The sequence below is a fragment of the Cherax quadricarinatus genome, chromosome 15 (assembly GCF_038502225.1).
Source record: "Cherax quadricarinatus isolate ZL_2023a chromosome 15, ASM3850222v1, whole genome shotgun sequence".
Classification (NCBI taxonomy): domain Eukaryota; kingdom Metazoa; phylum Arthropoda; class Malacostraca; order Decapoda; family Parastacidae; genus Cherax; species Cherax quadricarinatus.
The window spans coordinates 3186-19572 of record NC_091306.1 but is presented as its reverse complement, the minus strand read 5'-3'; the positions used below and the strand labels follow the sequence as shown (position 1 = coordinate 19572).

The window sequence follows — 16387 nt, the reverse complement described above, 5'->3', positions numbered from 1 at the left end:
TCAACCTGGCTGTTACTGCTGGCCGCAGACAAACCGACATACAAACCACAGCTCGGCTGGTCAGGTACTGAGTTTGGATGTCTTTCCAGCTCCCTCTTCAAGACAGCCAGAGGTTTATTGGCAGTCCCTCTTATGTATGCTGGAAGGCTGTCAAACAATATTGGGCCCCCTGACACTTATTATGGTCTCTTGGTGTACTCGTGGTACCCCTGCCTCTCATTGGATGGATGTTGCACTTCCTGCCGAGTCTTTTGCTTTCATAGGGAGTGATTTCTGTATGCAGATTTGGGATTTGTCCCCTCTAGAATTTTCAAAGTGTATTTTATGATATATCTTTCTTGCCTGCATTCCAAGGAGTACAGGTCAAGGGACTTCAGCCATTTTCAGTAATTGAGGTGCTTTACTGTACTTATATGTGCAGGTACTTATTCGTATGGGTGTGAAGCATGAGTTATAAACGTTGTAGTGAGGAGGAGGCTGGAAGCAATGGAGATGTTGTATCTGAAGGCAATGAATTGTGTGAATATTATGCAGAGAATTCTTAGTTTTGAGATCAGGAGGAGGTGTGAGGTTATGAAGAATATTATCCAGAAGGCTGAGGAGGGATTGTTGAGGCAATTTGGATTTTAGAGAAGATGGAGCAAAGTAGGATAGCTTGAAGGGTGTAAAACTGTAGTTGAGGGAAGAAGGGGCAGGATTCATCTTAGGAAAGATTGGAGAGAGGGTGTAAAGGAGGTTTTGTGTACAAGGGGCTTGGATATCCAACAGTCTTGTGTGAGAGTATTATATAGGATTGAGTGGAGGCAAGTAGTTTTTATAACTAGACATGCTGTTGAATTGTGAGCAGGGTAACATTTATGAAGGGATTCAGGGGAAACCTAATAGAGGAGGGCCTTACTTTACGGTGTTTTGCTAATACGGACGTTTCAGATTACATCCCAAAATTCATTTATGTGGCTCCTGATTTTTTTATTGCAGTATCTGCACACCACTCTGTGAGCTCCATGTCTCTCAATTATATCTGGAGACTTTCCAAAGTTTCAAGTGTTTTAAAATTATTGCGTATTTTATATATACAGTGGACCCCCGGTTCACGATATTAATCTGTTCCTGAGAGCTCATCGTAAACCAAAATTATTGGAAAGCGAATCAATTTTCCTCATAAGAAATAATGGAAATCAAATTAATCTGTGCAAGACACCCAAAAGTATGAAAAAAAAACTTTTACCACATGATATATTAAGTTTAATGCAATATAATAATTACAATAATAATAATAACAATAGAATAATCACAGTAGAATAATTGACACTTACCTTTAATGAAGATCTGGTGATGATTGATGGGATGGGAGGAGGGGAGAGTGTCAAAGTTTTTAATGTTTAGAAAGGGAATCCCCCTCCATTAGGACTTGAGATAGCAAGTCCTTTTCTGGGGTTACTTCCCTTCTTCTTTTAATGCCACTAGGGCCAGCTTGAGAGTCACTGGACTTCTGTCGCACAACATATCTGTCCATAGTGGCCTGTACCTCTCGTTCCTTTGTGACTTTCCTAAAGTGGTTCACAACATTGTCAGTGTACAGGTTGCCAACACGGCTTGCAGTAGCTGTGTCAGGGTGATTTTCATCAAAAAAGGTTTGCACTTAAAGCCACTTTGCACACATTTCCTTAATTTCAATAGTCATTAGCACCCTTGGTCTCGATGAGTTGGCACTAGAAGCTTTCTTGGGGCCCATGGTTACTTATTTTGCAGAAAAAAGCACCAAAAACAGTGATAATATGGATAATATTGAATGTACCGAATGTATCCTTAGATGCGTGCACACTGGCTGGCTTGTAAACACTGGACACGTCTCGTATGAATCGTATCGTATACCGAGTTTTGTAACGGGAACCGAGGCAATTTTTTTGCGATATAATGCTTCGGATACCGGATTTATCGGATACCGATGTCTTCGTGAACCGGGGGTCCACTGTGCTCTGATAATTGTACTTATTCTTCATGGGGAAGTGGAACAGAATTCTTCCTCCTTAAGCCATGTGTGTTGTAGGAGTTGACTAAAATGCCAAGAGCAGGGGACTAATAACGCCTTCTCCTGTATAAATTACTAAATTTAAAAAAAGAAAATTTCGTTTTTCTTTTTGGGCCACCCTGCATCAGTGGGATACGGCCCATTTGTTGGAAGAATTGTACTTATGTATACCCGTACCTAAATAAACTGATGTGCAGTTTCATTAAAATCACTAAGAGTGTCCATTTCATGTCCATTTCTTGGGTATCCATTTCACATCCATCCACACCCACTCATAAGAACACAAGAAAGAAGGAACACCGCAGCAGGCCCACTGACCCACACGAAGCTGGTCCATCCCCCCTCCATTCCCAATTAGCTCAATGACCCACCTAGTCAGGTCACTTCCACTTAAGGAAGAAGCATGGCATCAGACCTAGTAGCACAAGCTAGTCAGGTCCAACTCACATCCACCCACACCCACTCATGTATTTATCTAACCTATTTTTAAAACTACACGTTTTAGCCTCTATAACTGTACTGAGGAGTTTGTTCCACTCATCCACAACTCTGTTACCAAACCAGTGCTTTCCTATATCCTTCCTGAATCTGAATTTTTCCAACTTGAAACCATTGCTGCAAGTCCTGTCTTGGCTGGAAATTTTCAGCATGCTATTTACATCCCCTTTATTTATTCCTGTTTTCCATTTATACACCTCGATCATATCTTCCCTAATTCTACGCCTTTCGAGAGAGTGCAGATTCAGGGCCCTCAATCTATCCTTATAGGGAAGATTTCTGATACATGGGATCAACTTTGTCATTCTCCTCTGTACGTTTTCCATTGCATTTATTTCCATTCTATAATACGGTGACCAGAACTGTGCAGCATAATCTGAATGAGGCCTAACCAAGGATATATAGAGTCGAAGAACAACCTGAGGACTTCCATTATTTATACTTCTAGATATGAAACCAAGGATTCTGTTAGCTTTATTGTGAACACTAATGCACTGTTGTCTTGGTTTTAGATTACTGCTAACCAGAGCTCCTAAATCCTTTTTGTAATCAGTAGTATTAAGATCTACATTATTTAGTTTATATGTCGCATGGTTATTTTCCTGTCCAACATTTATAACTTTGCATTTGTCTATATTAAACTGCATCTGCCACTTCTCCGACCATTACATCAATCTATTCAAATCATCCTGGAGTGCTCTAGTGTCCTCATTAGAATGAATTGGACGCCCTATTTTGGTGTCATCAGCGAATTTGCTTATGTCACTATTTATTCCCTCATGTTGTTTATGTAAATTGTGAACAGCAACGGGCCCAACACTGACCCCTGTGGAACACCGCTTGTGACGTACCTCATTCTGATTTCTCCCCATTTACACAAACTCTCTGCTGCCTATTTGTCAGCCATGCCTCTACCCAGGAAAAAATTTCTCCTCCTATTCCGTGTGCCTTAAGTATCCTCAATAGCCTCTGATGTGGAACTCTATCGAAAGCCTTACTGAAGTCCATATACACAATATCATATTCATTACCATGATCTACCTCCTCAAACACCTTAGTGAAAAAAGTTAGTAAATTCGTAAGACAGGAATGCCCCTTTGTAAAACTGTGTTGAGGTTCATTAATCAATTTATGCCTATCAAAATGGCTACGAATTGCTTCGGCAATTATTGATTCCATAAATTTTCCCACTGTGGAGGTAAGGCTTATTGGTCTATAGTTCGAAGCCAGTTTGTAGTGATATGTTGAAAAGATTTGCCAAAGGTATGCTAAGTTCCTCTTTACATTCCTTTAGCACCCTTGCAAACAGTTCATCAGGGCCTGGGGATTTGTTAGGTTTTAATTTCTCAATTTGTCTGAGGACCATGTCACTAGTTACCGCAATCGTGCATAGTTTAACATCATCCTGTTCTACATAATCTATTATTTCTGGAATTTCGCTAGTATTTTCCTGGGTAAAAACTGAGTGGAAGTAGGTATTGAAAATTTCACACATATCCTTATCACTGTCAGTGATCTGACCAGAGTTACTCTTAAGTGATAGTGTAAACATATTATCAGGCATTTATATGCATTTCAAAGTGATTCACATTACTGTGGTAGCCTGGAACCTAACCCATCATATAAGCAGTACCCTCCTGTAGCTGGACTTGAGTCCTGTGGGTGGGAAGTACAGTGCCTGCACTCTGAAGGGAAGGGGTAAGGATATTGCAATTTGGAGGGGTATCTGAGGTGTAGTGTTGGCATGCTTCAGGCATGACAAAGCTTGAGTGAGTGATAGTGAAAATGTTTTTTTCTTTTTCAGGTCACCTATCTTGGTGGGAAATGGCCTGTGTTAAAAAAATGGAAGATGGATGAACTCTTCCATTTTTTTTTTCTCAACATAGGCAGTTTCCCGCCAAGGTAGGGTGACATGAAAAAGAAGAAACATTTTCACTATCACTCGCTCGCTCGATCACCATCATGCCCCTCCAAACTGCAATAGCCTTACCTCTTCCTTTCAGAGTCCAGCTACAGGAGGACCCTGCTTATATAGCGGTTAGGTTCCAAGCTACTGCACCTGCACCCAATCTGAGTCATATTCTACAGCCCAGCTTATTGAGGATCAAGGGGATACTTACCTGAAGCTTGAAGATTATTACTATGAATAACAGAGCAAGTCTGGGCAAATTTATGTGGAGCTCAAACCAAGTGACTTTTCTTGAATGGCTATAGTGATGTCAGGTGTATCCTTGATCCCTTGCAGGAAGCACTGTGTAACATTCTATTTTTTGTATACATGTATTCAATGCAGTGTTTTCTTGTTTTTTCCTCTTCCTTTTTGCATCATCAGGGTGAAAATGTAATAAAAAGGAGTCGGAGGGGTCTTCCTGCTGTGCAGTGACTGTCTTCACTCGATCTGAAGAGTTGTTTAGCAGTTTAAACAAAACTACCTTTCCTCTTCCAGTGTTTTTATGTGATATGATTCCTGACATCATTTTATAGCTGCTTCCTCAATATTTGTTTGCTGTTGTTACAGACCATAGTGGGCAGTCAGAATCTTACTGCAGAATATGTAGTTTTAAGAATGATGAACTTTTTTTTATGCAGGAGTTTGATGGCCCATGGGAAACCACTGCTACCTCATGCTGTTTTGTGTTACTTGTTAATTGGAGATTAATAATGAGTGTTGTGTGTGTTAAGTGGTGCCTAGAGAGGCAGCTGGAAACATGAATGTGTGCTGGTTAGTGGACCATCAGGCCCTGATACAGAAATATCATTTTTGTTTTTTTAAACTATATACTGTACAGTATGATTACCAATTTTCAATTTCTTGTTGAAATATTTTTTTGTAAGAATTTTTTTTTATTAGATAGCAAAATTTACCTGAATGGGTAAATTATCTTGACATCGTATGAGGTATTCACAGGGCTTATGTACTGTACCAAGAGTGTTTGCTCTCTAACTTTTTATATTGATATATTTTGTTTCAAAATTTTCAGCTTTAATGTTTTTCTTAGAAATTTTTAACCTATATTGTTTTTCAACAGGCTGTTGATGATGCTGTTGCTTTTGTTAAGGGAGAAAGTTCTAAAATAAGCAGTGATAGGGATAAGGACTTACTTGAAGGTGTAAGAAATGCATGGAATAATCCCAATTTGTCAAAGGATGATAAGTGGCTTGCTGATTTTTTTGTCAATAAAAGGTATGTGATTTTGTGTCTTTTAATAATTTTAAATTAGTTAAATGCTGATGTGAACTTTCCTAACAATATACAATATATTAAATAAGTAACATGAGTCAAGGAAGGATGCATTCTTAATTTGAGGTTACTGTTTGAAATCAAGGAGGAAATATTCAATGTAAATATTTTGTTCCCACTTAGGAAAAATGATAGTCCAATATTGAAAAAGTTATTTTGTACTGGTATGCAACAACTATTGTTTGTGGGATGAGGCTGAAAAATATAACCAAGACAAGTTGGAATGTAGGAGAGGAAGATTAACCCTTTGAGGGTTTTCGTCGTACTAGTACGTCTTACGCGTAGGGGTTTTTGACGTACTAGTACTCATAAATTCTAGCGGCCTCAAATCTAGTGGGAGAAAGCTGGTAGGCCTTCATATGAAAGAATGGGTCTATGTGGTCAGTGTGCACAGTCTAAAAAAAATCCTGCAGCACACAGTGCATAATGAGAAAAAAAAACTTTGACCATTTTTTTTTAATAAATCAGCGACTTTGCAGTGTATTTTCGTATGGTATTTATTGTTGTATTCTAGTTTTCTTGGTCTCATTTTATAGAATGGAAGACATATTACAGAAATTGAGATGATTTTGACTGGTTTTACAAAGAAAGGTGCCTTGAAATTGAGCTCAAAGTAGCAGAAATGTTCGATTTTTACCAAACTTCAAAAGTAAACAAATCGTGCCAAGCGTGCAATACACGTCAACTGGTGAGTCTAATATTCTTTCACAAGTGCACCAATAATATTTATACCATTTTTTACACTAATGCAGTAGTCTGCATAACAGTAAATCATATTTTTTGTGAAAATAAAAATTCAAACTGGAAAGCAAAAGAATATAAGAGGGGCCTTGAGACATGACTAATGACTAGAGAAAATGTCATTTTAGTGCCAGGAATGTCTTTCTTGTTTATTCTGGACCCTATTCGGAAATTGGCATCTTTTGAAATTTGTGTGAAATTGGCAAAATTGCTAAATTCTGACCACTGTACTGGATAGTTGTATTTCATAAATGAGTGGTTTCTTGCACCCATTCGATAGAAAAAATGGAGTTCTAGCGGAATATTCATGTTTTTTGTCGACTAGTACAGTGAAATTGGCCGAAAATGGGGCTCAAAGTGGGCAAAATCGCCGATGCGTCAACATCGCCGAGACCGCTAACTTTGCGAGAGCATAATTCCATAAGTTTTCTATCAAATTTCAAACTTTTGGTGTCTTTATGATCGGGAAAAGATTCTCTATCTTTTCATAAGAGAAAATAATTTTTTTTTTTTTTTTAAATTTGGCCGACCCTGAGAACGAGTTTCGGAGAGGGCCTGTCGACCCTCAAAGGGTTAAAGCAATATAATGCTGTAATTTAGAGAAATGTTGAAGTATAATGGAAGGATTTAACACAGTGCTTTGTAGACATCAAAGGGCACAGTTAGTTCAATGAAATGACATAATAAAATTGCAGTAAACTGTTAATTAGATGATAGTTACAGTCCTTAAAGGGCATCTGATAAGAAAATAGTGTACAGTTAACTGAGAAACATGTGGGAAAAATAGGGTTAAATTCCTCAGACACCCCAAAAATGCGAGACAAATTTTTTTAGATCAGAATTATGAAAAAAAATATAATGTAATTGTAGGTGGCTACAAAGGTTACATAAATATCTTTTACTTTTTACGACCGTTTTTTGTAATTAAAATGCCAACTTTGTGGCCTATTTTCGTATAGTATTTATGGTTGTATTCTCGTTTTGGGAAATGGGAATGGGAATGGGAAACATATTATAGAAATAGAGGTGATTTTGACTGGTTTTGCTATGAAAAGAATCTTGAAATGGATCTCAAAGTAGGGGAAATGTTTGATTTTTGCCAATGTTCAAAAGTAAAGAAATGATGTCATTTTCCAATAAATGTCCAAGTAGTCATTCTGATATGCAGTCATGAATCGGTTGACATTATTTATACAATTATTACAATATTGCAGTAGTCTGCATAACAGTAACTTCTATTTTTTTGTTTGAATAAAAATTCAAAATAGAAAGCAAGAGTAATATCAGAGGGGCCTGGAGACATGACTGATGAAGAAAGAAAATGTTATTTTAGAGCCAGGAATGTCTGCATTGTTCGTTCTGGACCCTGTTATGAAATTGTCATATTTTTTAATTTTCGTGAAATTGGCCAAATTGGAAATCTCTGACCACGTTATTGGGTAGTTGAAATCAGTAAATGGACAGTTTCTTGTACTCAGTCGATAGAAAAAATGGAGTTCTAAAGAAATAGCTATGAGTTTGGTCGACTGGAACAATGGAATTAGCTGAAAATAGGACTCAAACTGGGTGAAATCGCCAATTCGTAAATATCGCCGAGGCCGCTAACTTCGCAAGAGCGTAATTCCGTCAGTTTTCCATCAAATTTCGTTCTTTTGGTGTCATTACAATCGGGAAAAGATTTTCTATCATTTCATAAGAAAAAATAATTTTTTTTTCTCGGAAATTTTGTGACACCAGGAGACACCTCAGGATTTGGGGTTGCAACAGTGAAGGGGTTAAGCCAGTATTGGTCCTGTAGTGTGATGCCATGAGCTCAGCTCACTCAGATAAGATGTGAGCAGTAAATTTGGACCCTGATACGAGAGAATGGGTCTGTGTGGTAAGTGTGCACCATATAAAAAAAAATCCTGCAGCATGCAGTGCATAATGAGAAAAAAACTGGTATGGTGTTTTTGTTTTAAAACAGGGACTTTGCAGTGTATTTTCATATGGTTTTTATGGTTGAATTCTTGGTTTCTTGGTCTCATTTGATAGAATGGAAGATATATTATAGAAATAGAGATGATTTTAAAAGTAGCTTAAAATTAAGCTAAAAGTAGCAGAAATGCTCGGTTTTTGCCGATATTCCAGAGTAAACAAATGATGTCACTTGTCCAATACAAGTTCAACTGGCCAGTCTAATACACATTTAGGAATGTACTGACATTATTTATAGAATTACAATGCAATAGTCTGCATAAAAGTAAATGTTTATTTAGTGCCAGGAATGTCTACATTGTTTATTCTGGACTCTTTTAAATTGACTATTGTTTAATTTTATGTGAAATTGGCCAAATTACCAATTTCTGGTCACTTTATTGGGTAGTTGAAATAGGTAAATAGTAGGTTTCTTGTACTCATTTGATAGACTAGGAGGAATACAAGCAAAATAGCTGTGAGATTGGTTTAATGGAACAACGGAATTGGCCAAAAATAGAGCATAAAGTGGGTAAAATTGCCAGTGCGTAAATATCGCTGAGACTATTAACTTTGCAAGGGCATAATTCCGCAAGTTTTGCATAAAATTTGTACAAGAATGGTATACAGTACCAACAAGATGAAAACTGAGACACTTGTGCAACATCTAGGCTTCTTTATTGTAGACGTTTCACCATCCAGTGGCTTTATCAATGCAAATTCAAGGACATAATTTGAAGACAGTAGAACTATATACAAAAGATGGGGTAGTCAGTCCCTCAGCCTTGGAGTTGGTGTGAAGAGCACCATTGTCGTGAAGATTCTGGAGCAGAGGCAAGGAGACTGGTGGTTATATAATAACGCCAGGTGGATTGGGATGAGTAGCAGATGAGGGCATAGTCACTGGTAGGCGGGATTCCCAGTGGAAGTAGGTCATACCCAAAAGGATGGGTAAGTTGTAGTAGCCATGAAGAAGGTCATGTAGATGTCCTTTGAACCAAGATTCCATGATGTTGCAGTGTCTGACAAGTTGTACAAGAATGGTATACAATATCAACAAGATGAAAACTGAGACACACGTGCAACATCTGGGTATCTTTATTGTAGATGTTTCACCATCCAGTGGCGAAATGGTTTGGAAATGGTTTTGCAACTTATTTGAAAAGTAGATAGCTGTGGGTCGTCTGGTTCTTCTGTGAACCCCATTCATAGTTTCATCAGCTGATACCATGTATTTCACTATACAAATTTTATCATTTATAATGTTAGCAAGAAAGAATTTTATTGTATTTTAAATTCCTTGTTCCATTACTTATTAATAAAGAAGTGTTTGAGGATGGTTATGTAGGTACTGAGCAGTAGATGACCAAATGTTGTTTGTATTATATCAGGCGATGTCATTCATGAATTTGATGATGATGCCATTACACCTTTTCTTACACAAGTTTATCATTTGTAATAGTAACATAAAAGAATTTTACCATAACCAACATTCCCTGCTCTCTTCCATATTGATGCACAAGTATGTGTAGATAGTTATGTTGCTTATTGGTTGTGGTTCATCTGTTTGAACAGAGCATGTCATCACACTTAACCATTTCAGGTCGGGACCTCTGATCTGAAACTTGCTCTCAGGGTTGGAGAATCCCCCCCCCCCCCAATTCTTATGAAATGATAGAGAATCTCTTTTCCAAAGATAATTAAACCAAAATTATGAAACTTGATGGAAATGTTGCTGAGACCACTATGCAGTCTTGGCGATGTTTACACATTGCAATTTTTCCCACTTTGAGCCTTATTTTTGGCCAATTCCTTTGTTCCAGTCAGCTAATCTCATAGCTATTTCACTAGTATTCCTTCTATTCTATTGATTGAGTACAAGAAACTGCCCAGTTACCTATTTCAACTACCCAATAAAGTGATCAGATATTGGTAATTTGACCAATTTTACATGAGATTGAAAAATTGCCAATTTCAAAATAGGATCCAGAATAAACAATGTAGACATTCATGGCACTAAAACAACATTTCCTCCGTTCGTTAGTCACATGCTCAGGCCTCTCCTATATTACACTTCCATTTTGAATTTTTATTCACACAAAAAATAGAAGATTTACTGTTACGCAGACTACTGCATTATTGTAGTTGTATAAATAATGTCGATGCATTTGCAGACACGTATTACACTGATAAATATCCATCATCGTCGTCGTCATCATCGTCATCATCATCATCATCATCATCATCATCATCATCATCATCATCATCATCATTATTATTATTCTTAGTCGCCTGTCTCCCACTGAGGCAGGGTGACCCAAAAAACAAAGAAAATCCCCGAAAAGAAAATACAGTGGACCCCCGCATACCGTCGGCATCACATAACGTTCAATCCGCATACCGCTCGCTTTTATCGCAAAATTTTTGCCTCGCATACCGCTCAAAAACCCGCTCACCGCTCTTCGTCCGAGACGCGTCCAATGTGCCCCCTTAGCCAGCCTCACATGTGCCGCCGGTGGCATTGTTTACCAGTCAGCCTCCGCGGTAACATCCAAGCATACAATCGGAACATTTCGTATTATTACAGTGTTTTTGGTGATTTTTATCTGCAAAATAAGTGACCATGGGCCCCAAGAAAGCTTCTAGTGCCAACCCTACAGCAATAAGGGTGAGAATTACTATAGAGATGAAGAAAAAGATCATTGATAAGTACGAAAGTGGAGTGCGTGTCTCCGAGCTGGCCAGGTTGTATAATAAACCCCAATCAACCATCGCTACTATTGGTGGTACAGCTGCTGCTGCTGCTGTACCACCGTCAGCTGCTGCTGCTGTAGTACCGTCTGCTGCTGCTGTAGTACCGTCTGCTGCTGCTGTAGCATCGTCTGCTGCTGCTATAGCACTGTCAGCTGCTGCTGCTGCTGTACCACCGTCAGCTGCTGCTGTAGTACCGTCTGCTGCTGCTGTAGCATCGTCTGCTGCTGCTGTAGCACTGTCAGCTGCTGCTGCTGCTGTACCACCGTCAGCTGCTGCTGTAGTACCGTCTGCTGCTGCTGTAGCATCGTCTGCTGCTGCTGTAGCACTGTCAGCTGCTGCTGCTGCTGCTGCTGTAGCACTGTCAGCTGCTGCTGCTGCTGCTGTAGCACCATTGTTGGTGTGGCTTATTGAGAATACCAAGAAACAATTAACCCCAGAGGATTTGCCACCCAGGATAACCCAAAAAAGTCAGTGTCATCGAAGACTGTCTAACTTATTTCCATTGGGGTCCTTAATCTTGTCTCCCAGGATGCAACCCACACCAGTCGACTAACACCCAGGTGAACAGGGAAAAATGCCTGGAACTAGTGCTCATATTGGTGAATTTAAAGCCAGCAAAGGTTGGTTTGAGAGATTTAAGAATCGTAGTGGCATACACAGTGTGATAAGGCCTGTTCTGGAAGAAAATGCCAAACAGGACCTACAGTACTCAGGAGGAAAAGGCACTCCCAGGACACAGTGTCTCATCAGTCATTGCTGCATCTTCAATAAAGGTAAGTGTCATTTATTCTTCATTTAGTAGAGTAGTACATGCACAATATATATTGTGCATGTACTACTCTACTATTGTGCATGTATCCTTCTCTTTGTGTGTAGAAAAATGTATATTTCATGTGGTAAAAATTTTTTTTTCATACTTTTGGGTGTCTTGCACGGATTAATTTGATTTCCATTATTTCTTATGGGGAAAATTCATTCGCATACCGATCATTTCGCATAACAATGAGCCCTCTTGCACGGATTAAAGTCGCTATGCGGGGGTCCACTGTACTTTAATCATCATTCAACATGTAGACAGCTTGTACTGTCTGCACAGACAGCCTGTGCTGTCTGCCAGCTTGGTTCATATTTCGTGGCACTCAGGTGCTGCCCTCTCTAGGCCTGCCCAGGTCAGTGGGACGCTGGTCCCACTCGCACTCACTCACTCACTCAGCGGCCTAGACTCAGACATCAGTCCTACTCCCTCTCTCCCTCGTGGGCATGGTCCTCCCGGGCCATGGGCACAAACACACAAGCCTGTGTACCCACCATGACTTTGCAGATAAAGAAAGAAGCCTCCAAAGACGTTTATCATTGAACCCCCGCTACCAAGACATCCGCCAATAAACCTATAAAACAAACACTTTCACCTCGTACATAATCACTGTCTTTGCAGAGGCACCCAGATAAAACACTTGAGAAGCACGTATAAAGATACTATATAGCATATCCCTCCAAACTGTCAATATCCCAAACCCCTCCTTTAAAGTGCAGGCATTGTACTTCCCATTTCCAGTACTCAAGTCCGGCTATATAAAAATAACCGTTTCCCCAAATCCCTTCACTAAATATTACCCTGCTCACATTCCAACAGCTCGTCAGGTCCCAAAAACCATTCATCTCCATTCACTTCTATCTAACACGCTCACACATGCTTGCTGGAAGTCCAAGCCCCTCGCACACAAAGCCTCCTTTACCCCCTCCTTCCAACCTTTTCGAGGACGACCCCTACCCCACCTTCCTTCCCCTACAGATTTATATGCTCTCCAAGTCATTCTACTTTGATCCAGTCTCTCTAAATGACCACACCACCTCAACAACCCCTCTTCAGCCCTCTGACTAATACTTTTACTAACTCCACACCTCCTCCTAATCTCTATACTACGAACTCTCTGCATAACATTTACACCACACATTGCCCTTGGACACGACATCTCTACTGCCTCCAGCCGCCTCCTTACTGCAGCGTTTACAACTATGCTTCACACCCATATGAGGGTGTTGGTACCACTATACTCTCAACAAACCGGCTACATATATGTAAAAAAAAAAAACTTTCCAGTTTCTTGTACGGTGAACACCACAGTGTGCAGGAACCACTGTTTAACCCCTTGACTGTCGCAACCCCCAATCTTGAGGTGTCTCCTGGTGTCGCAAAATTTAAAAAAAAAATTGTTTTTTTCTTATGAAATGATAAAGAATCTTTTCTCGATTGTAATGACACCAAAAAAACTAAATTTGATGGAAAACTGATGGAATTATGCTCTCGCGAACTTAGCGACCTCGGCGATATTTACAAATAGGCGATTTCTCCCACTTTGAGCCCAATTTTCGGCTAATTCCGTTGTTCCAGTCGGCCAAACTCATAGCTATTTCTTTAGAACTCCATTTTTTCTATCGATTGAGTACAAGAAACTGCCCATTTATTGATTTCAACTACCCAATAATGGGGTCAGAAATTTGAAGTTTGGCCAATTTCATGAAAATTAAAAAATATGACAATTTTAAAATAAGGTCCAGAATGAACAGTGCAGACATTCCTGGCTCTAAAATAACATCTTTGTTCATCAGTCATGTCTCCAGGCCCCTCTGACATTACTCTTGCTTTCTATTCCGAATTTTTATTCAAACAAAAAATAGAAGACTTACTATTATACAGACTACTGCAATACTGTAATAATTGTATAAATAACATCAACCCATTCATGGCTGCATATTAGAATGGCTAGTTGGACATTTATTGGACAATGACATCATTTGTTTACTTTTGAACATTGGAAAAAATCAAACATTTCCCCTACATTGAGCTCCATTTCCAGGTTCTTTTTATAGTAAAATCAATCAAAATCACCTCTATTTCTATAATATGTTTTCCATTCTATCAAATGAGACCAAGAAAACGAGAATACAACCATAAATACTATACGAAAATAGACCACGAAGTTGGCATTTTAATTAAAAAAAACGGTTGGAGTTTTTTTTTTCTCATTATGCACTGCGTGCTCCAGGATTTTTTTTATATGGTGCACACTGACCACACAGACCCATTCTCTCACATGTGGGCCTACCAGCTTTCTCCTGCTTGATTTGAAGCCGCTAGAATTTGAGTATATATACGTCAAACACGGTACCTTGTAAGACGTATATATACGGCCTCGACAGCCAAAGGGTTAATAATCAACAACTTGTGGAAAAATTTGTTACAGTAGCATGTTTACATTTGGAAGGAGCTGCCAGATAAAAAACTGAGTGCATGCAACTTAAGTTTCTTTTTTCTGCATCATTCAGTGGGATGCAGCCAAAAACATTTGGGCAGGGTTTGTCAGATTACCACCTCCTTCAAGTTCAATAGGCTACCAGGTTGAGGGATCTGGTTGTATGCCTGTAAATTATTCAGATTCAAATAGGTATTTATTTGTACTGCTCCTGTATCTACAAATCAATAATCACATGCTAGTAACAAGCTAATGTGAATATTTTTTGACTACTAGTGTTTAACTTACAGATACCTTGATGATGATGATGAGACCATTGAACGTGCATATAATGAAGTTATCATTGATGAAGAACCATTATCAGACGATGAAAAGACACTGGAAAAGATGGAAAGTTTTGAATCATTGTATCGATTCAGGTAAGTGAACATGGAAGTAAAAGCTGAAGCATGATGTAAGCTTAGTCAGTGTTTGTTAACCCTTAAACTGTCCTAACGTAGACCTACGTTCAATCACATAGCTCCCTGAATGTAGAGATCTATGTTCGGAGTGCTACTTGAGCGAACGTAGATCTATGTTTGGACAGTTTAAGGGTTAAAGTAGTCTTGCTGAACAAAAATATGAAAGATGGGAAATGGTCATAATTTTAAGAATATTTGGTGTGAACAGTTAAAAAGCTGCTGGCTTGGATTCCTTGGTAAAGGAATCCAAGCTGCTTGTGAGAGCTCCAACAGAATGGATTGAAATAATTGTTGCTGTTAAATATGTAATGTTCTGTACATGGAGCTATCAAATGCATTTAGGTACTCCAAGGCAAACTTTGACATTGATAGTGTTAATGTGTTTGTTAGTGCTGTATAAAGTATTATATTGTATGTTCTTAGCGTAAGTGGTTTTCTTTTTTCAGTAATGGAAGCATAGTAGTTTTTTTTTTATAGTAATGTCCAGGGTTTATTACCTGGACCTCAGCAGTGAGAGTTGCCTCATGTTTATTCATTAATATAAGTTATCAGTTGCTTTTTTTTTAATGATTACAGGAATCAGTCTGGTCTTGGACATTAATGTGACAAGAGAAAAATAATTGACGAGAGAAACTGTAAAGTTTCTTGACTTTCTTCCTATCATTCTTTTATCGTACTTGGGTAACCTATACTCTTCCTTTTATATAACTTGTTTTGATTGTGTCAGCACTAGGTTTTAGCTTATGATGGCTTTCCTTTATCACTGTTGCAAATGGCGTATACACTCCAACAAGTAGGTAAGACATTAACATTGCAATGAACTATAGCATAATCTTATTTATGATAATATTTCAAATGCCTTTTGTTTTCACTTAGGTACGAAGAACCAGATCAAGAATTTACGAAGCGCTATCCTCGAGTAATTCCCAAATCTTTGCGCGCAAAAGATGAGAGAAGAAAACGCATGCATAAAGCTGTCAAACAGCGTAAAAAAGAGGAAAAGGAAATGAGGCGAATAGCGATTGAAAAGTTGAAGGCTTTGAAATATAAAGAAATTGAAGCTAAGATAGAAAAAATTAAAGAAGTATCAGGAAACATGGATATTGATCTTGGGGTGAGCTTGCATGAACTGTATATATGATTTCTGAAACTATTTATTACTCTCATTTTATGTCTTTTCTCACCTATATTCTAGCTTTCTTACTTGCAATCCAGTATCCCACAAGTGCTGACTTATTGATATACCAAACTTGTCTATGGTCATCTCATAGATCGGCATCCTGCTTTGCTAGGTGAGGATTGCTATCAAACATATAGCACATCCTGATAGAGTATCTTTGAGTACATCTTTATTTTTATTTTTATTTTGCACCCTGCTCTCTGCCAGCTCCCATTTGAATATTCAGTAATTCCTTATTTATCATGGTTTTGTTCCAGAATGTGTGTATAA

The 16387-nt window shown here is 38.6% G+C and overlaps 1 protein-coding gene across 1 annotated transcript in view; it reads left to right on the top strand.

The window, feature by feature from the left end:
• The window catches only part of LOC128692019 (protein KRI1 homolog), a gene marked incomplete at its 3' end in the record, with an annotated part of 54789 nt that extends 38738 nt beyond the window's left edge, over nucleotides 1–16051 (top strand). The window contains 3 exon segments of the mRNA XM_070085044.1: nucleotides 5560–5714; nucleotides 14767–14895; nucleotides 15814–16051. Of these exon segments, the coding sequence (XP_069941145.1) occupies nucleotides 5560–5714; nucleotides 14767–14895; nucleotides 15814–16051 (522 nt within the window).
• Between the last annotated feature and the right edge of the window lie 336 nt (nucleotides 16052–16387).